Source organism: Lathamus discolor, chromosome 6, assembly GCF_037157495.1.
Source record: "Lathamus discolor isolate bLatDis1 chromosome 6, bLatDis1.hap1, whole genome shotgun sequence".
In the NCBI taxonomy this organism is placed as follows: Eukaryota; Metazoa; Chordata; class Aves; order Psittaciformes; family Psittacidae; genus Lathamus; species Lathamus discolor.
In genome coordinates, this window is record NC_088889.1 from 29,864,531 (window position 1) to 29,887,392 (window position 22,862).

General features: G+C 38.4%; 1 protein-coding gene across 2 annotated transcripts in view; it reads right to left on the reverse strand.

Annotated features, from left to right (window-relative positions):
• The window catches only part of UNC79 (unc-79 homolog, NALCN channel complex subunit), a 113,791-nt gene that overhangs the window by 12,928 nt on the left and 78,001 nt on the right, over positions 1 to 22,862 (reverse strand). For both annotated transcript variants that reach the window (XM_065685578.1, XM_065685577.1), the window contains 9 exons: positions 22,287 to 22,325; positions 21,211 to 21,323; positions 21,039 to 21,124; positions 19,831 to 20,004; positions 18,656 to 18,724; positions 18,007 to 18,117; positions 12,335 to 12,439; positions 5,874 to 5,951; positions 3,405 to 3,494 (listed from right to left, as the gene is read on the reverse strand). In XM_065685578.1, the coding sequence (XP_065541650.1) occupies positions 3,405 to 3,494; positions 5,874 to 5,951; positions 12,335 to 12,439; positions 18,007 to 18,117; positions 18,656 to 18,724; positions 19,831 to 20,004; positions 21,039 to 21,124; positions 21,211 to 21,323; positions 22,287 to 22,325 (865 nt within the window). The remainder of the gene's footprint in view (positions 1 to 3,404; positions 3,495 to 5,873; positions 5,952 to 12,334; positions 12,440 to 18,006; positions 18,118 to 18,655; positions 18,725 to 19,830; positions 20,005 to 21,038; positions 21,125 to 21,210; positions 21,324 to 22,286; positions 22,326 to 22,862) is intronic.

Here is a 22,862-nt window from a genome sequence, read left to right on the forward strand (position 1 = left end):
ATGTGATTACCTTGCAAATTAACATCTATACCTTTCTTATAATGCAGTTGCTAATACGCAGGGCTGAAAATACTTAACCTCTTTCAAAGAAGCTATTTTCAGACATGAAAATAAGACATTGGAAATGAATAAACAACTTTAACTATTTCTGTTCACTGAATTTCTACAGAGAAGGCATTTCAAAATTTGAAAACCAAGGTTAAACGTTCACTGTTGGGATTGTTATTGGTCATATAAATCACAGAGTGTTCTTTGTGTTGGTTTACTAGGGTAGATGCTGTTGATAATACATACTTGTAATAAGAAACTGTACAACTGGATAATCTTAAAACTCACTTCCTAGGGCACCTCTGTCAAGAAAACCCACGCAACATGAGTAAATACACTAAATGAACTTAGAGGATTTGAATTCAGATGTTGCAAATTTGTTTAAAGTTCTGACTATCTGTAAACTGAGAAACACTTACAAACATTTTAAACTATGTTGGAACCACAGAATAAGTTTATCTGGTCTGATTAAAAAAGAACAGCCTTTTCATTTTCCCAAGGCAGCCAAAGCTTATTCTTTGCAATGCATAAAATTAGGGTTATACTTGACTCTCTTATTACATTAATCTTACATGTTCTCAGATTCCTCAGTATTACATGGTTAAATCAAAACAATGTAACATTTTAAACCATGTGGTTCTGACTTAATTTTAAATGGCCAGACTACACATTTGGGGAGCTTCTTGTCTAATTTCAAACATAAAAGTGAAGAAGTGGATAAAGTTTTAGTTCATGTCCCACCTCTATCTGTGTATAAAAATTTTAAAAAATAGTCCTACTGAGCATAACAAAATATCACCTTATCAGAATTAAGCATTTTAAGAGCATTTCTAAAGATCAGACTACACTTCAAGGGAGAAGAGGCAGAATAAAAAAGTGGAAATGGCAGAGAACTCTATATAGAAGTATTTTACACGGAACAGAGTATACCTGCAAGTATTTATCGATAAATTTTCCCCATTCCTGGTTTCAGATAAGTTCATGTTTTATTGTCGAACTGGCAAACCAGATGTATCTCCCACATTTATGATTAATTTGCCTACCTATTCCAAAAGCAGTTCTGAACTGTAAGAGAAATGGGTGAATAACTTTAAAGGATAGAGTGGGAAGGCAATCCAATTCAGCTGAAAATGATTAATTAAGTTTGTGCTTTGAAGTCAATTTCTACTCTGGTACAACAGGCTGCTTCCCTTATTAAACTATTTTTTTTAAACTCATTGGGATTCAAGGCATATGGACAACAGGGAAAGAACTTAACAGAAGGTATATTTTGTCCAGTAAAACAAGCTTACTGTGAGTTTCAAAAGACATGAGTTTCAGTTCAGTTGGGATTCTCCCTTTGTGGTAAGTAGTATTAACTTGCAACAAGGTGTCTGTCCCCTCCTGGGGATGAGGTAGGGTGGAGGGGACAGAGGAACAGTGCACAAGAGAGTGTGTGAGAAAATAGTAGGGTAAAAGTTCTCCTTTCGTTGCTTCGTAAGTGAACTCAGTACCTAAATCCATCGCAAGTTATCATTTATTCTGTCTTGACTGCCACAGAATGCTTGCATGAACTTGTGGCATAAAACACTCCAATGCATTTCCAGTAACTTTCAGCAGAGGACTGGTGCAGGAGTAGAAAAGCTCTTTCAAGGAAAAATTATACTGACTTATCAGGAAAACAGACCAGCAACACCCTTTATTAGCAGATGCACTCTATTACAGAAGCACAGCGGCTCTTGATCTTAGAAACAAACACAAGACCTTATTCAAAGACCTTCCGTAGAAGCTCACATGCACCAAAGCCCAGGCATATAAGCAATGGCAATGTGATTCACACTAATCAGAACAGGACATCTGTTTTTTTGTATCCAGCAACTGAGCTTTAGATCACATTAAAACCAGCTTAGCGGCTATGTGACAATGTCCAGTGATGAAACGACCTCTTTCAGTTGACAAACTTCCCCTTGAATCATTGAATTGCTGGTGCACAAGGACTAAAACTCTACTGCTAGACTGCAGAATTGGCTGCATCTTTGACAGCAGAATTGGCTGCATCTTTGACAGCAGAGACTCTCCTCTGTAACTGTAATAGTCCCTCTGCTGCACTCCCACACCATTCACCTGTCTCGCCAGCTTTGCAGAAGTTAAGAGGCATCAAGGGCAGTCACACCACTACCTCCGTTTTATGTGCTGAAGGAAATTCACCCTTGCACAGGGTACCCGTGCCTAGCTAATAAGACTATGCTCTAACTTTGCCTGAGATTGAGAAGTGACACATGGTTCCACTATAAGACAGGATACTCTACAAAAACTAGGATTTTAACCAAAGTTTCACCTCCAGCTCACTGCTCACTTAGTATTCAGCTTCAGATGGTACAACAGAACTATCTCATGGGTTGGTGTTATGCTAAATAGAATAAATATTGGCTCTTCACAGCATTATGACTATTACTGGCATATTAGCTGAAATATTACATTCTTCATTTAAGCTATTAACAGTAGATGCTACTTTGCTAGTAACAGAAACAGCTACACTTCTATTATTTCCTATTATACGACAACAATGGCACTTAGCCTAGTTCTTTTCTGAAACACATTAAAGAATTTCCATTTTGTAGGAAATTCAATAGATACAGACTTCCCCTATGAAACAGAAATTCCAGCTTTTGACCAGCTAGGAATGTTTTCATGAAATTCATTCCTAAATAAATTATTTTATGTTGACAGAAGCTATTGTCCTATCTCTCCTCTTACAATTTGGCATCGAACTAATGTACAGAAATCAAAAAGCAGTTTGGACCCCAGAGGTAAGAACTACTCAGTTTCCCCAGCCTCGGCAGACTATAACCTGACAATGAAAACAACAGTGTCCATAAGAAAAAGGACAGCATCCCCACCAGCTTTTTTTTTTTTTTTTTCCTTTAGGTCAATTACTGCATTTCGATAATCTCTGAATTTTCAGTTAACTGAAGTATCTGTGTATATAAGAGGCACACAACTCCCCCAGAGGAATGTAATTAGTTGTACAGGCAAAGGGGTTTATGTTTCCATGGGTTATATTCAACACTTCTTACAGTGATTTCAGTATGACATTAGTGTACCCTTAACATTTCAGAAAAACCAAGCATGCACTTTTACTGTATGTTCACTACGTTAGAATCAGCCTGCATTTCAACATTGCATAAGGTACTTTTTCCTGATCCCCCAGAAGTGTCTAATCTGTAACAATACTAACAATTTTTTTGAAAGAAAGAAAAAAACCTGTCAGTCATTCTCAAAGACATCCTACATTTCTCCCAGGCAGATTCATTTCAGAAAGCATATTTTTTATGAAAAGCACATATACTTTAGATTAATGTATGCACAGAACCAACCTTTAATTTGGTTAAGGTATGCATATCTGCAATGAAATCCAGCACTTCCCCAATATATTGCCTCATGCATTCCATTGCTGCTGTTCCGCACTAGAACATAAAACAAATAAGTTTAAGTAGCAGGTTTTGAATATGTTCATGCTTTGTCTTAATTTCTTGTTCATCAGAACACAATTTGTATGTATCAAGTTCTTTATTTCACTTTTTACTTAGATTGCTTCAGCTGGGAATAGGTATTCTTTGATGTTTTTCTTCTCGCTGTAATATGCCCTTCTTATCTGATGATAACATAAAAAGAGCCCAGTCACTGTAGCTTCTTCATGCATCATGAAATATTCTGTGACAGCAAAATAAGATTGATGAAACTCTCACCAGTTGACAAGTCATCCCAGAAAACAAAATTCAGTCATAGGCATAGCTGCCTTTATGTTCACATTAGTTATGATATAAAAAGAGATTAAATGGCTGGCTTCATGCATTTTATGTGTAAAGCATCAATTAACTAAACATCAATGAAATTCAAGTGTTTTGGTTTTTTTTTCTGGGATATTTCTGAACCAAAATAGTTCAAAATACAGCATTCTAAAAGCATTTAAGCTAGTTACAATTTTCAAAATGGAAAAAAAGGACTATAAGGGATACATTAATTCCTTCATGAACTGCTCCAGTTTGATCAGAAAGGTGTAAGCATTGAGAATCAACCTGTGCCAGAGCAAGAACAACCAAAACCAAAAAGAAATCTGGTACTTCCTGTATTCCCACAGTACTAGTTTTCATAATCCTTTTCCTAGTGAGAAATACAAATCTGGCCTTCAGCTCGTACGGTGTGCAAAGCAGTCAACAGAACAAAGCTGTCAGATTAAATAAAGGCTTCAAACAGACTAGAGAACCCTGGAGAGAAGCTTTCAGAAGGTGATATGACTGACCCACTAGGTATCATATAAACTTCTGTTGATACATTAATAATCTGAAGATAATGCTAGCTAAATTCAAGGAGAACTATAAATGTCTCATTTTGAGGGGCCAAGTAAAAGCAATGCTTAACTTCTGAGGCTACATAATAACATTATCTAATTAGGTATCTTTCTGAAGTCACCAAAAGCTACTGTACCTGAAGTCACAGGTTTAGGGCAAAACACTGCAGTAAAGTTTACATGGAAAACTACTCTTCTTTGACCTCTGTTTAATTATCTGCACTTCAAAGCACAGAGACTGATTACCCTATCCGACTATACGAAAGAACTGGATTTAGTTTTGATCACAAAATTATTAAGCCATAATTAAGATTTAGTGGCTGAAATTTGAGAAACTGCTAGCATTCTATTTTTAAGCAACTGACCTGGGCACTTCTCATTATGTGTGTTAATATCAATTTACACGGTGCTGAACTATGCCACCTCCTGGCTTTTCAAATGCAATGCCTGTCAGTTCCCTTGACAGAATAACAAACAGTAAAAGAAGGTCATTGGCAGCATATCCTCCATCCACTTTATGTGGGCTAAGGGACCTAAAATACTGAATAAAAATTATAAAAGATACTATACTCAAACCTCTGAAAATAATGCTCAGTTGCAAAAGAATTTTCACCAACCAAGATTTCCCTCCATCTATTCCGTTTCACTCAAGCAGCAGCAGCCTGATTCTCTTTTTCTTCCAAAATGATCACTTTCCTAACACACCTTCTAACACCAAGGTTAATCCATCTATTTAAAGCAAGTATAAATCAAAATATTCTCTCCGGGGAAAAAGGTATTATTAAAATTTGCATTAAGAAAATCACACACTTCAGAAGACATATGGGAAAGATCCTATTAGGTCACTCCTAACGCTGACAGACATATGTATAGGGAAATGAGTGTTCCTCAGCTTGTGAAGCAGACCCGGGCTAACCCTCATCCACTCCTTTGGGTACTCAGTCATGTGTGTCATGGAACAAGACCTCCTATTGTGTTACTTCCTAACACATTCATCAGGTGCATATTCTGTGCCTATGTAATTATGAGTACTGGTAATTTAGCTACACTCATCAGCAAGATATAGATGAATGCCTTATACATTACGAGAAAAATATCATTGAACTCCCTTCTTTAACCAGATAGTCTTTTGTGAGATTGAAGGCAATAGCTTGTGGCTTTCCTCCCTGCTACCATTTTTTGAGGCTTCATCTGGTCTGTTCCCTACACAGAATCATCGATCTGCAGTTGCTGCCTTGAGCGCAGACACTTGGCACTCCATCTAAGTCAGTTACATGGATCAAGATTATCAGTGAAACTAAAGGAAGCAAAGTGAAGTTCAGAACTTTACCAACATTAATAAAAAGGAAGAAGAATCTCAACCTCTGCCTGCAATACAACTTACCAATCAGAAAAGAAATGAAAAGGAACAAACATTAAAATGAAGCAAACAGAGCTGAATAAGATATGTTGTTTAAAAAACAGAACCAAGAGTGAAGCTTGATTTAGTACTTACTCCAGGCATAGAAGCAATCATCTGTTTATGCAAGATTGTCGACTCAGCTAGCTTTGTTCCGGCATCTGCACAAACAAACTAAGAAGAAATTGAAGACAAGTTATTTTTGAATTATTTTTGGAGGAACCTGAAGACACTAATAAGTTATTAATTACCTTATTAAAATCAGATCTCTTCTTGCTTTTATTCATGGTAATTTGCCTTTGGAGCTCTCTTTCTTTATAAACAACCTAGTTAACTCATCATTATAAATGAACTAATTTTAATGAAAAAAAAATCTGACTTTAATGTGCTTACTTAACACATATATGCTGTGCAGAAACAATCTGAAGGATATTATGTAATAAAGCAGACTTTCTTTATGAGCAAAAATACGTATCTTTGCTATTCTTTGCATATATAGAATGTTCTTCATTCATTATAGAGCAAACCAAGACAGAGGATGATGAAGGCAGCATGCCATGTCCTTCACTGTGATATTACAACATTTTCACTGAAGTTCTATATGAACAATTTTGAAGTATTGGTATTTGAAATACTGGTATTGTGTAGTATAACTTCTGCATAATACAGGTCACAATACTACAGAAATACAAGCTTTTCCTGACAGGTCAGCATCATTCTTTTCTAGTAAAATATGTCTATTTGTTTTTCTTACTTTCCTTGCCCTTTTCTTTTTTTTCCTTATTTCCAGATCCCTTGACCCAAAATCTCTGATGTCCACATCATGCATATGTTAGACCTACTAATACTGTTACTAATCTTTATAAGCTTCAATAGTGCATCAGACATGCTGCAGACAATTTATTTGTTCCTGAAACTTGTTGTCCTAATACTCTTATCTTTACTTGAGCAATTTCTGCCCATAGTGATGCAATGTAACTTTCTGAGAAAGAGCAGACAAGAAAGAACTGTAAAACTAAGGTCTAAGTTTTAATTAATAAATTAAATTTAACACAATGGTACCTTCACTAACTGAGACAGATACTGACTATGCGGTTTGTTTTATAGTTAGTCTAATGCATGTGTGTTAGCAGTCCTCTCATTGACTGACTGCTGCTCTTGAAAATATTTCCAAATATCCTTTAGAGATCTAAAATTTATCTTCAAACTGCCACAAGCTTTACTGTTCAATGACAGATTCAATCTCAACTCAGACTGCCTACCAACACTTGAGAACTACTCAACCTATGCCTTGACAAAGTGTCTGCTCTTTGAGATAAATATCAGAAAGACATACCTAATTAGATTATTAATCTAAACTCATGTATCCTCAAATATAGGCCTGGCTCCAATTGACTCATCTTCTGGTTAAAATTTACTTTACACCAGAATAAGCCAAATGGAAACAAAACAGGAATCTAACCCATTTCAGTTGAGAGATGGCCTGGTCCTCTTTTGTACTGCAGCTCTAATTACACGGGAAGTAGAAGAAAGCCATAGAGTTATGGGCTCTATCAATCCAGTAGGCAGCTGAGTCTTAATTCAAAAAGCAACCATGACTCCCTACTTCTTTAAAAAGAAGGACCATTAATGGACTTAGGCAAATAGATGACAGATTTTCTCCTAATGCACCCTGCCTCAGAAAGAACACTTATGATACTGGGTCTGCTGGACAACAGATGTTGTTTTCCTGTGTGATGGATCTCTCAGACAAACATTTTTGTGTCAGTTACAGTTCTCTTGTACTATATCAGCTGCAAAAAAGGACCATAATTTTCTGAAGAATCTGGCCGAGTATATTTAGTATCCGCCAGTAAGTTCAGTGTACTGCTACAGACATTGTACAGCACTCACTATGTAAGTCAACAAAAACCCTTGCCAAAAAGAAATGTCATTTATTTCAGACAACACTTTCTTTTAAGGCAATAATACGAAGCAGCAGCTAAGCAACCTTTACTGGTCTCCTATAAGCTTTCTACATATTTTTCACAAAGGAGTTTGGGTTAAATAACAGATATTAATTTATATGTGAGAAACAGCTGACAAACCCTATTCCGTTCCTGATTAACAATTACGCCTTGTTTAGCTTATCTATCTTTCTCATCAAACTGCCAGTTCCAAGTATCCTTCCTAAAGCTGCAATGCAGTCAAAAGAGAACGGGGAAACAAAACTCAAAATGAAAAATTTCCTACATTTCCAGTCTAATTCACTGTCATTCATGTTGTCTCCCCCTGCAAATACTGCAATACATTAAGATGTCACTGGCAAGAGATTTAATTCTAGCCAGACGTAAAAAACAAAAGGAAAAATACCCCCTTCCCCCGCAAAAACCTGAGAAATGGGCAAATAATTGCCATGCCTCTTACTAGTATTTTCTGCTGAGATACAGCTGCAAAATAACATCTAGATGGGAATGTCTGCTAACTGCAGTGAATTATCTAGATACCATAATCTATAATTATACCTCCATTCATAAACAGAGTTTTTAAAACATCATCTTATAAAATCTTATCTTATTAAATATGTTACTTTAATTCCTCCTATTCAGTAATTTATGAATCTGATCTTCACAGAAACAAAGTGGAATTACTAGATATACCACTGCTTTACATTGGCTGAAGGTCCAGCCCAGAATAGGAGTCACCTGAACAAAACAGATGAGATACACTGAACCTTAGAGCCTGAAGGAATAAGCAAATCCTAATGAGGCACTAATATAATCTGAAGTCAATGGAAATCCTGAAGATGTGTGCTGGTGAAAAACGAGTGGGAGAAAAGTACTGGGAAACAAAATGTTGGGTGAAGAAGCAGTTCCTATGGAAACCCATGGAACAGCAGTATGTATATCATGACTTTCATTTGCCAGGACAAATCAAGGAGACAGACTTTCTGTGCCCTTTATCATCCAAGTCACCTATGCAATGATTGGGGTGATCTAGTTAAAATTCTCATTCTTAGTAAAGGGGTTAAAATTCACTCTCATCTTAGCACTGATGTCAACAGTGACACTGATCGCACCGTGTAACCTGGATGAACGTGGGTGTCAAATGTACATTCCTAGGAACTCCTTTGTTAATCAGCCCACGACTAATCTATCATTAAAGTGCTCCTACCTCCTTTGTTATCCTGAACATTTTTGCTGCATCTCTGTTCTCTGTGCGCTGTCTATATAGAATCTTGTACAGGCTAACATGTCCAGGGGGATGTGACTGTCTTGCAAGTTAAAACCACTTTTGTTTGGTGCTATGTTAACTCTGCTGTAGATTTATGGATTCCTGTTAAATTAACAGCCAGTGTACACCCATTGTCTTTGATGCATACCTCTAACAGTTGGTTTGCAGACCTGTAAGAGGAACTGTCACTATCAAACTCCAAAGCAATCTCAAAAGTGAAGACTTGCTTCTGAAATGGTTCACTGTGGGTGCAGAGGCAGAACATAGTGGGGTGAACAGGGTGAAGGCTTCGTATGGAAGATGGGTTCAATGGAAGGACAGGCATCACCTTTAACTTCCCAGTCTTCCTTTGCTTGCCCCATCACTACTGTCCCCTGCCATTCTGTTGCTCTGTATTGATGAGGTGTGTAAAATGCAATAGGGCAGCTATGTGCACAAGAAGTAATAACATAATTCTCTTTTCTTAAGGAGAAAAATGAATAAGAAAGAACTTCGGGCTATTTTTCAAACACAAAATGATGCTGACAAACTGTTGGCTGAAAGGGAGAGACAAAACAAGGCCAGGCTGGGCAGAGCTTTGGGCAGCCTGGTCTAATGGAAGGTGTCTCTGCCCATGGCAGGGGGGTTGGAACTAGATGATCTTTAAGGTCCTTTCCAACCCAAAACATTCTGTAATTCCATGATTCAAAACCATGCAATTTGAATGAACATTGTAGCAGCTTTGTGTGGTAGAGGTAAACCATTTGCTTCATTCTATTCATGATACCAGAAAAAAATAAAATAATCAGATACATACGCTGTTTTTATTACTAGGTTTCTTATATTACAACAGTGCTTAAGATGGGCTTAGTGGTTACTATGGTATTTAAATTCAAGAGGCTGTTGAATGATTCAGACCACATACTACTGAGGGCTGCCAATTTGCACAGTCAATGGGAGATGTACTCATCATGCCTCCAGTAGGCATCCATGGCAGATGGTCTGAATACAACCCCTATTCTTTACCACTGACTGCATAAAACCAGAAGCTGGCTGCTTTGGATAGCAGGAAATATGAACCACTTCATCAGCCTCTGAAAAAGAGACATAAAAGGCATTCAATCCACATTAGATATTGTTGTGTAAGGTACAAATATATCCCAAAGTGAATACAGCATATGGGAACAGTGCTAGGAGGAAAACCCAGGCAATTATCATTTCATCTTTATCCCATACAGATAATGTAAGAAAGAGTATTGCTTACTGTGTCAGGCAAATGTGAAGGACAAGTGTTTGCTACTTAAATCCCACTGCCAAAACTGATGTGGTGTGTTTGTACTCTCAAATGAGGAATTCAGGATTGACTAGACTATGGGATTGTCACCCTTTAGGGTAGCCATAGGACTGAGCAATACAGTGGAGCAATGCAGAAAAATTGCTTTATTCTGTAATACAGAAGAAGTCAGTTTAAGTCAGCGAACACTGATGCACATAGTATCAAGCTGCATCACTGCACCCCTAAAATAGAAAGAGGTTGGAGGTTGGTGGTTGTTAAGTTATTTGACGGTCTTGGATGGGACTGAAAAAAGAAGGCTGGGCTTTAAAAAATAAAAAAAAAACTAACACAGGCAAATTTCTGCTTTTTAGATTAAAATGGATTTAACAAAATAACAATTTACCACCAGAAGAAAATAACCCAAGTGTTATTCTTCCCTGTCCCAACTTCTTCCCCTAATCCTGATGGCATAATAAATATTTTCAGAGTTATCCTAACTGCCATATAATTTCTCTTGTCAGTATTATTTCTCTGTCAAGAGGCAACCACTCACTTACTATGAGTAATGCATGAGTACTCAAAAGAAAACGAGCCCATAGTAAGATATATGAAGCTTTGACCCCATAATGGGAGGGGAAAGAGTAAATGAAGCTGTGGTGCTGGGAGCATTACAAATGTTCTATATAACTAACATATTCCTTGAACCTTATGGAGTTCTTTTATGCTGGTCCCCTATCATTTAAAGTTACTAAATGCATATAATGGTTAGCTCATTATAAACAACAAGAGCAGATTACCTATGAAAAAAATTTATGGACTTCAGTAAATCGTTTTTATGGAACAGGTTTGTGGTGCCAAACAGTGCCACACTTGACATTTTGGAGGCAGAAAGCTTTTTCACAGGTTTGTATCTTACTTCCTCAGATTCTCCTATCTCCTATCTCCTATCTCCTACTACCTTCATTCCACAGAATCAAAGGAATAGAAATATTGTCTACATATTTTTTGCTGGAAAACTCCATTTTAAAAGAGAATGGCCTTCAGGGACTGGAGACAACTTACTGCCTGCCTGAACAGACAGAAATTGAGTTTTGTCCCATGATCAACTAGCACCCATTCCCACACAGACTGCTCACTTGGTTTGGGGTAATGATACAAAGACAAGGAAGCAGCTGCCTCACGGGGATAGCTACTGCCTTATGTGAAGCTAAATGGATTTAATAATCCTTATGGATCCCAACTCAAGATACATTCTATGATCCTCAAAACATCAGCAATCATGCACAGACAGGTCAGTATCGCCCTGAGAAATGTAGATTCCAAATTTAGTTTCTGTCCTGGTTTGAGCTAGGATTAAGTTAATTTTTTTCCCAGTAGCTGGTACAGAGCTGTGCTTTGGCTTTAGTCTGAGAATTAGTCTGAGAATAATGTTGATAACACACTGATGTTTTAGTTGTTGCTAAGTAGCACTTACCCTGATCAAGGACTTTTCAGTGTCTCATTGTCTGCAGTGAGAAGGGGCACAAGAAGCCAAGAGGGAGCACAGCCAGGGTAGCTGACCTGGACTAGCCAAAGGGACGTTCCATATCACAGAACATCATATTCAGTATATAAACTGGGGGAAGGTAGCCAGAAGGACTGTGGGGAGGGGGCAGTTTATTCTTTCCTCCTTTTCTGTCTTTATTTCCAATTATTATTATCATTATTGTTGCTGCATTCTTATATTTTACTTTTATTTCAATTATTAAATTGTTCTTAACCAACAGGTTTTTACATTTTTTCCCAGTTTTCCTCCACATTCCACTGGGGAGTGGAGGGGAGCAAGTGAGCAACTGTGTAGTACCTAGTTGCTGGCTGGGCTTAAACCAGGACATTTTCTTAAATTCTAGTGTTTCCATGTCTAAATGTATGCACCTATGGTTAAAAATGTAACTGGATTTTGATTCAAAACATCCTTGCTTACCTGACATTGCTGGTACTTCCTGCAACCGTGCTGGACTTGCTCCTCAACACCCACCCCACTGCCCCTCCCCCATGAATTTGGGCCAAGACAGGATCAGTATAAGAATTACATATGAATCTTCTGTACCTGCACCAACAGCAGCAGATTCATGTCTGGTAATGGTGACTTTAACTTGAGTGCCTGCAATAACTCCAATATGACACTGCGTGTCAAGTAGAATTTATCCCTTTCCTACAAGAGAAAAACACAGAATTATGAATGCCGTGAAATTCACTGACACCCACCAGTAAACTATAAAGATAGTTTTTATCTAAGTTTGAGAACAAAAAAGTTACAAAAGTGTACTGGTTTCTCCTACCCTACAAAAAAGCACACATCGTTCATCATTTATGTAATTCTACAGACTTGACTGAACAGACATCAATCAGGGTGATTTTCCTTTGATGTACCAGGCACTATATCCAAGATTTTAATATCTCACATGTGAAAAATAGATTTTTGTAAAGCAGTTATAAAGCCTAGGCATGCAGCATAGCTTTCACTAAGTAAAAAGCAAAAGAGGAAAGCAGTAAGGATTGACACAGGAGAACAAAACTGGCAATAGTATTTAGCATTACTCTTTCATGAAACCTGTCAGAAATGGTTTATATTTTACCATACTTTTTTTCTGTTGTAATTCCCCTTAAAATAAGAGTGCCTGCACTAAGGCAGCTTGGCCATCTATTTTCATTTATTAGACTAGTAGTACTTTTCCACTTACACAAAAAAAAAAAAAATCCCTCTTGGCTGCAGCTGCTACAACAGAAATATTTTAAAACATAGGGGGAAATCAGTCAGTGGAGATTAGAACTTACATGGACACTTATGTGTCCACTGACCTCTTGGACCCATGTCAACTTTTAGCACCCACAGTACTTGGCAAGGAGACACACACTGTTGAAGAACCACTTCCCTTCATTTGTTTTGACACTGCTTCCTATAAACTTGATACATCCTTGTTCTTGTACTGGAAAGGTATGAAATTATCCATCCCTCTCTGAGTCACTTGTGACCTTACAGAGCCCTCACACTCTTACCAGTTTTTGCTTTTTTCAGACTGAAGAGCCCTGAATTAGTTGCTCTGTATATGAACTTATCCCACTGTTTGATCATTCTTGTTACCGTTATCTGAACTTTCTCCAATTCTACTATATTCTGATTGGGAATGGGGAACCAGAATGGTGCACAATACTCAAGGTGCAAACAGAACTGGTTACTTGCTAGAATTCACCAGCAAGAGTGATCCTTACCACCATCATACACCTTCACCGTCCTCAGACATGTACATAATGCAATGCCATGCTCAAACATCTGACTATTACATCCCCCAAAACAATGCACAGAAGTTCTACCAGTAACCCACTGCAGTCGCCTACACATACTGGAAAAGCAGAGGCAAAATAGAATCATAGAACCATAGAATAGTTAGGGTTGGAAAGGACCTCAAGATCATCTAGTTCCAACCCCCCTGCCAGGGGCAGGGACACCTCACACTAAACCATCCCACACAAGGCTTCATCCAACCTGGCCTTGAACACCGCCAGGGATGGAGCACTCACAACCTCCCTGGGCAACCGATTCCAGTGTCTCACCACCCTAACAGGAAAGAATTTCCTCCTTATATCCAATCTAAACTTCCCCTGTTTAAGTTTTAACCCGTTACCCCTTGTCCTGTCACTACAGTCCCTGACAAAGAGTCCCTCCCCAGCATCCCTATAGGCCCCCTTCAGGTACTGGAAGGCTGCTATTAGGTCCCCACGCAGCCTTCTCTTCTCCAGGCTGAACAGCCCCAACTTCCTCAGCCTGTCTTCATACAGGAGGTGCTCCAGTCCCCTGATCATCCTCGTGGCCCTCCTCTGGACTTGTTCCAGCAGTTCCATGTCCTTTTTATGTTGAGGACACCACAACTGCACACAATACTCCAGGTGAGGTCTCACAAGAGCAGAGTAGAGGGGCAGGATCAGCTCCTTCGACCTGTTGGTCACGCTCCTTTTGATGCAGCCCAAGATACAGTTGGCTTTCTGGGCTGCGAGTGCACACTGCTGGCTCATGTTCATTTTCTCATCGACCAGCACCCCCAACGCCTTCTCTGCAGGGCCGCTCTGAATCTCTTCTTTGCCCAGTCTGTAGCTGTGCCTGGGATTGCTCCGACCCAGGTGTAGGACCTTGCACTTGTCGTGGTTGAACTTCATAAGGTTGGCATCAGCCCACCACACAAGCGTGTCAAGGTCCCTCTGGATGGCATCCCTTCCCTCCAGCGTATCAACCGGACCACACAGCTTGGTGTCATCGGCAAACTTGCTGAGGGCACACTCAATCCCACTGTCCATGTCAGCGACAAAGATGTTAAACAAGACCGGTCCCAACACCGATCCCTGAGGGACACCACTCGGTACCGGTCTCCAGCCAGACATTGAGCCATTGACCACAACTCTTTGTGTGCGGCCATCCAGCCAGTTCTTTGTCCACCGAGTGGTCCATCCATCAAATTGTTATCTCTCCAATTTAGAGAGAAGGATGTCGTGTGGGACAGTGTTGAACGCTTTGCACAAGTCCAGGTAGATGACATCAACTGCTCTACCCCTGTCCATCAGTTCCGTAGCCCCATCATAGAAGGCCACCAAATTGGTCAGGCAGGATTTCCCCTCAGTGAAGCCATGCTGGCTGTCACCAAGCACCTTGTTGTTTTTCATGTGCCTTAGCATGCTGTCCAGGAGAATGTGCTCCAAGATTTTGCCAGGCACAGAGGTGAGACTGACTGGTCTGTAATTCCCCTTCTTGAAAATGGGGCTTATATTTCCCTTTTTTCAGTCGTCGGGAACTTCACCTGACTGCCATGATTTTTCAAATAGGATGGCCAGTGGCTTCGCAACTTCATTCGCCAGCTCCTTCAGGACCCGCGGATGGATTCCATCAGGTCCCACGGATACTTTCAAGAGCATGCAGCTATTTTACAGACTAACACCTGTGCTACAGAGGATATAATTGGGCCATAATAAATTGCTTTGTGAGAACACTAGGAAGGAAGAACAGGCTTCAGGAATCCCAGCCTTCCCTGGCTCTAAGAATAATATGACCCTGAACTAACTTTCTCAAATAAGTTTCCTAGTCTAAACTCTTAAAGTTTGTTAAGCACATGCAGTGCAGAGAGATGAAGCAAATTCAAGCAAAATGTTTAATTTTGACATCTGAGCTCTTGCTTCCTGCACTGTGAATCAAGAGTGATGACACTGAAGTCAATAGCCCAGAGTACCCTTCCTACTGAAGTCTATTTATTCCTATCATTCTGCTGGAGAGAAGTATGTATAAACATAGTTTAAACACAAATATGTATAAACATACTTTAAGAACTTCATACTCTGCCACAGGGCTGTCCATGAGACTAACACCCAGGGGAGCCACATGTGTAAGCCTGGTACCAAAGAGTCAGGAATACAACCCCTTCAGCCTCTGTTCAGCCAAATTCATCCTCTCAAACGTCTAAGCACTCCTGAGAAAAAATGCCTTGCAACCTTCAAACTGTGACTTGTCAGAGGACTATGTGTAGAATATGAAACTACTCAAGTTTTTTTTTCTAGCAGTATCTCAGGGCCCAAACTCAGTAATAAGAATAATAAATCTAGTTCTTTTATGGAGTGGTGTGCTATGCTCCAAGGAAGCCAGTGTAAAGCAATATTCTTTATTTATCTCTGTTACTACTACAGTAATTACAAATATCAAAGATCACCCGTTTCAAAAAATACAATAGCAAAATCATGTCATGTCCAATTCAGTGACATTTTGCATTTACTTACTAAGGATAGCAGAATGCTAGCAAACAGCTAAGTTTAGGTTCAATCTTCTACAGCTGCAAGAGATAAGAAAGCCAAAACCTGTCCATTTAGGAACTTAAGATGCTTGAAAGGAAAACTAAAGATAAGATTACAATCCACAGAAGAGATGCCTCAACTTCCAAAGGCATTGAAAAATCAAATTGCTGACCTGGAACAGAAACTCAGACAGGGAAATATCAGATTGACTTGAGCCTTCTGGCTCCAAGACAAGAGAAACTGAGATATTCCTGCCACAGGGTATTAGGAGAATGTTGGATATAAAAAAAGATTTGGAATGGTTGTACATCACTGACCTCTACAGAGTGCACATCAGAGTAACTTGCCTTCAAAAACGTAAGAAACATCCACAGCTTAGACGAAAGTTGTTCTTTTGTTCCAGCCAGAACATTCAAAGTTGCAAAACAAGTAATGAAATTTGAATAGTTTCAATGTTCATAAATGATGTTCCTTCTGGAATTCGTTTTTATGTGGTACTCTATCACAATAAACAACGCTCTTACTTGGCTACAGTGATTTCCACTTTAGAGAAACAGACATCACAACTGATTTGGTTTTTTTCTAACAGCAGTCATTCATTTAATATTTCTAAATGTGAAACCACGGTTAGCTTTCAGAAATAAGATAACATAGTATGGAATTCCACTAAATTAAGCATTTTGTGGCTATAAATTGCAGGAGACCATTCACTTATGATTCCACTTCTGGGTCACCAGGTTGCATTAAACTAAATCAAGAAAGAAATTTTACCAAGCGCTATAACCCAAGCTTCCTGCATACAATTAAGTACTCAATATACCAATAGAACATTAAACCAGGAGGTGTGCAAGAAACACACGGGGGTTTTTAATACCATCATTTTAATAAAATTCTCATGAAATAACCAAAACTGCAGAGTATGAGAGGAGTGAAACACTTCCTGTATTTCACAATTTGCTTTAGCAGGCATACAGGAAACAGTCTTATCAGACCACGAATGCAAGAGGAACGTCTTTGCTTCAGTTTTAAATGGGGCTTTTTTTGTTTCAATGAAAAAAAAAAAAAACAAACCAAACACTGTTGGCCTTCAAGTTAACATTTTTCTCAGTTTACCTTGCCCAAACCCTTAACCATAGATCTAAGTCAAATTACTTACAAAAGCCAGTCTCTCCTGTATTCATTCCTTTTTTCTTTCACAAACTCTTCTCTTACAAATGAGACAAAAAAGCTACTGTTTGCTTACTGTAATTAAATATACTGTTTGTTAGTTTCTATTTAATGCTTCAAACCATTACAACTAGTAGAAGTTTTTTCTTATTTTCTTGTGAGAGTGTCACTGCTTTTAGAATTTCTTCTTCATGGTTTGTCCAGTGATTTTTAAAGGTGCACACATACTGTTCTATTTTCTACACATCTTAGAGCCATACACGCCAAAGTAAGATACTTAATACAGAATGTAATAGGATCTAAGCTGGGAAGTTTCTAACTTTGAGTCTCCCATTTTACTTAGCTATGTTTCGCCTCCCCTCACAGCTGTGCTCTCAAATGGCACTACCAGGAATATTTAAGTTTTACTGCACAAGGTATGTGGCTAAACTTGTGGACTAGGAATGATACAACTGTAAAGACATGTTAAGTCATGCATGAATACCAGTTATCATCTCGAGAAAAAAATCTCCAAGCCATGAAATCACACCAAGATATTTTTCTGAGCAATGTTTTAAGCAGGTTCCCTTTACCTGTGTCTATACTGTATGAAACTTGATATTGTTAAAAGGCACTGAATCATGATCACTACTTGATTAGCTAAACTACAATAAAACTGTCGATACACCTGAAACTTGATATTGATTTAGTCTTCACTTACTAATATGCTACTTGAGGGAAGTAGGTGTTTGTCTACCCTATTTTCAGTTGTCCCTAAAGGAAGATTAAGAGTCTCACTGTTACCTTAGTGAAGGCCCGGTAGCACAGCCCACACAGTTCCACCAGGTAGGCCAGAGTGAAGACAGCATTCTGAATTACAAAGCTTAGTAATTTTGAAAAAGGCTCCAGAAGACTCTGCAATGACATGATTTAGAAAAATCAATAACTGGTTGCTCAGGAAAGAAAAAGCATTCCAGCTCTGAAATGCCTGAATGGAACAGCATTACGTTTAGCTCAGAGGCTATCTTGCTGGGATTTACACTGTTTTGGTCAAATGACCATTCTATCTAGCATTTGCCTTCATGCTTGTGTGACAAATTAGAAGTAAAAAAGCAGAAAATAGTTTTGCCTCTGACAGAGTCTTACGAGATATAAGACATTCTATAGTGTTTATGCACGAAAGCCTCACTGACCTCAGTGGAATTGTACTGAAGAACTTCTAAGGAACATCAAATCTTTAAGAAGATACACATTCACACCCACAGGAATGTTATGTGACCCGCAGTTTACTGTGACCTAGATTCTAAAGCTCTAATAGCTCTCTAAGGAGTATCAGACTGCACAATTTTATGCTTATATATAACATTTTCATAGCTAGGGGATAAGAACACATCCATAGAATAGCACAGGCTGGATACATCTGAGGCAACAGTTTTGTCTTCTTAGAACTTACCCTGGTGGCACTAGTGGTAGGTATCTTTAACAAGCAAATCATGATTCTTAAACTAGAATCTAAAGAACACTGTAAACATATTTAAAGGTAGGAAAGAAAGAAAAAAAAATAAAAGAAAAAAAAAGAAAAAAAAAACCCAGTTAGTACATTTTTAAGCACAACTCACTTTTAGTGGTAGCAACTATAAATAAGACATCAGTGAAGTCTGAAAAAATGATCCCTGATGATTTACCATGACTTCCTGTGCCTAACCTGGTCTATTCCTGAACACACAGTCATACTCCTTCATTGGTAAACTACCATGGAGTGGGCCTTGAGGTGAGAAAATCGCACTAAGGGGCTACTTTAGAAAAGTTAGCTTCACCCCTTTTATGACAAAAAATTCCAAGAAATCTATATTTTCACTGTAATAGAAATGGATTTGCAAAAGAGACAGATTTTGGATCCCTCAGCTCATGCTGAGCAACACAGCTTTGCACAGAAGAAATTTCCCCTCAGCTCATTTGCACCACAGACTAAAGTCAGAATAAGGACATCAGAATCCCATGTTTACTGGAAAGACTCAGAAAAATTTTTACTGTGTTTACTGAAAAGACATCTGGAAATACACACTAGGAGATAAGATCCCTCTGTATGTCCTCTGAGCACTCGGAAATCAGAGCACAAAGGTTCTAGATTTAGTTTTTGCAACTACATTCTGATTACAGCCAGAACTACAGCAGTCAGCCCAACAGGCTAGGCTCAATTCCCAGTAGTCTCAGTTCTCTCTGCCTGTCTTGACTATCATGTACTTTTAGCAACTTAATTAGGTGGTACTGGTCTTCTTGAGACTTTTGGTTTAACAGTTAAAACCAGATGGATTTTTATTGCCAGAATGGCAATTCTCTCAAATGTAGTATTCTAATCTGACAAGCACAGGGTATGGAAATCATACAGAAAAAAGCAGACTAAGAGGTGAAAAGTACTCTTGTAAGAGTTGCTATTGTTACCCACAGAAAATATAATTAAAGTCATAATCAAATATACAATACATCCAGTCCTATGAAGACATTAGTTGAATCGTTAGAAAATATTCACAACATCCTGCTCCAATTTCTCACCCACAGCTTTCCTGCTCTTTTGGTACATCCTGACCAATGGTAGTACAACTCATTTCAGATGTCCATACATCATACCTTAAGTGGCAAAACACAGGGGAGTTTAGTAAGGAAGGTCTGAAACTGATTACTAATTGTGGTCCACAGGTTGCTGGGTGAATCCATTGGCAAAGCTTCCATGAAGGTAGCAATATTTTCTAAACAGCGTAGCATTGCACCCCCTGCTGGTAAATTCTTTTTGTTGTTTAAACCCTGTGAAGAAAACAATCTTTAAACAAGCGTACACAAGCAGAAATGGTCCCTTAAACAGTATTTGGAAATGCCAAGATAAACTTGTCCAGACCAAATACTACATATCTCTTCTATAGTGCTAATGATAATATGTTGTGTAGGGATTTTGAACTGTGCATGTGACAGTTAAGTCTACTTTAGTTCCTAAAGTATTGACCAAGCAATTTTGAGACAAAATGTTATAAGCGGGGTTCTTACTCATAACTTGCTCAGGCTCGCATGGCAGTAAAAAAAGAGCAGAACTCCTAAAATATTCACCAGCTGACTGTCCATTTTCCTTTGGACAATTTTAAAAGAGATATGTTCATTAATGTTCAGTAGACCATGTATGCTTTTTTGGCTTATGCACTAAGGTCAGGCCTGGAAAGACATAAGCAGTTTTAAAGTGATGTCAAAATCTCTGTATAGAGCAACTGCCATGTTTTTGGAAGAGCAGGATACATACACGTGACTAGTGCTAGTGGGAGGATAAAAGTTACAGTAGAAACAAGCCAAGTGCACAGGATATAATCAGTGAAAGGCAGGAAACAATCTTTGGTCTACTTGGAGAAGCTGCCACCAGATACAGGGGAGAGGGAGAACTGAGATATATGAGCAGACATGTTCCTGAAAAACACAAACTGCTGGGGGAAGGGATGGCCCACACTACCAGTGTGTAGTTTCATGTTTCATTTTCTCCAGCTCCAGGAGCTGAAGAAAATGGAATTTCTGAGAAAATGAAAACAAAACAAACAAACAAAAAAAGAAACCAAACAAATGAAAAAAAAAAAAAACAAGCAAACAAAACCAACCAAACAAAAAAAGACCCCACATCAGTGACAGCAGAACCCAGAAGGAAAATGCTAAGGACAGCCTAATCCTGCTTCCAGGGACAAAAATTCACATTGCTTTTGGTGATGCAAGTTTGAACTCTTAATGAATGAGGACAAGTGATTCAATATACCTGATAATGCTAATAAAATTATCACCATTAACAGAGCCAATTGCAAACATACCTCTAACAGCTGGCTCAGAGCAGCAATGGAACTCAGCTCACTGAAGTCCATAAGAGACATGGCCAAGGTCCGTAAAAAACTTCCATCTGAAATTCAGATTACATTTTTGCACTGGCTGTCCATAGAGATTGAACTGAAATGGTCAGAAGTGCAATCAAGTACTGCACATTACCTTTAATATTGCTCTGGAAGAGCTGGGGGAAGATCCCGTTTGGAGCCAACTGATGGAACACACAACGGAGAAACTGCTTGGCCACACCTGCAGCATTTCCAGGGATCATCATACTGAAATGAAGGGAAGGAAACAGAAGGGGAAAGAAACTGACTGCAGATGAAACACTTCTCAAAGTTGACTATGAGGAAAAAATAAAGATGATCCTATTCAGTTATGGAAGCGTTCAGCTATGAGTGAGACAGTCAAAAGCAGAACTGTCCTGATTCCAAAACACAGTTCAGCATGTTGATTTTATGTCTTCAGCTCCTCTATGTAGAGCTGCAAAAGCTATGTACGCATGCCTAAAGTAGTTACATCTCAATAAATAGTTGCATTTTCTCTGATCTTCCACACAGTTTTATTTGTGAGTCATCTGAGTTTGAAATATAAACCTGCACTCATCCTGTGTATTTCAATAATGTAGGATGAGGCTCTTGGCTTTATCATAAAACACATGAAAAGCAGGTAAACACATGCATTATAGTTTTTGCCTCTTGCAGCTTCCTTCAAGAGATGATGTACTTCCTAATTACTTGTAAAATGAATGGTTTCATTAAAAAAGCTGAAGTATTATCTATTTACTCATAAACTGCACAACTTAACAAATTTTACAGATTCTCAAAATGAATTTATCCTATTCAGCATCTGATTTACATAATGAGACATCACTACCAGGAGTTCTCCATGGCCAAATATGATTCACTTGCTTAAATGCATGGAAATAATTTATCAAGACAAATACTGAACAAAGAACAAGCTAGAAAAACCTGCACTAAAATTGTGGAAGCCAGAAGGCGTCTTTAAATTTTGCCTGAATCTAAGTTTTTTCAAGTTCAACACATATGAATATGGGTTCCTGTTCATCATCAGAACACAAAAGATACTTGAAACAAGCGGAAAAGACAGGTTTTTCCTCTTACTCACAAACCTTTATAAAGTTTTAAGAAGTTAAATTTAGGTGGTTTCAGTGCCAGAGAGGAGGATACTTTAGATTAATTGTTTCATTTTGGCCAAGGTCTCTTTTGCTACCATACCTTTCTGCTTGATTAGAAAAACTGGTACTTGATGCCAACCTGGAATAAAAAACATAAAAAAGTGAAGCTCACATGTGGGGTTTTTTTGGTATTTAATTTCTAAGTAAGCCAATAAAGTATCTTCTTTTTTTTTTTTTTTTTAATAATAAACAAGAACTTTAGAAAACATTCAAAATGTCATCAGAAAGGTCTTTGGAAGAGGTCTTCTAAATTCAGTCAAATCATATTTGCACAACATATACACTCTATTCAGTCTTGCAGTCTCACAAATATTTAACAGCTTTAAAGACAAATCTACTTGCCTAGCTACCATGAAGATAATGAAGTAAAGCTATTGCCTTACATACACATCATGGATAATTACTAACCTGGAGGGATGTGGAAAAAACCCATATTTGCCAGAAGCTGCCTACTGACTGAATTGTTTCTGATTAACACAGCAACACTTAACTACTTAGAGATTAAGCCAAAATTCTCTACTTGGCAGTCTGAAGTAAGGCTTCTAGTTCCAGATATTGGCACCTAAATAACTGGCCTAATTTCAGAAACACGAAGTACCTATGAGCTCTTACAAGG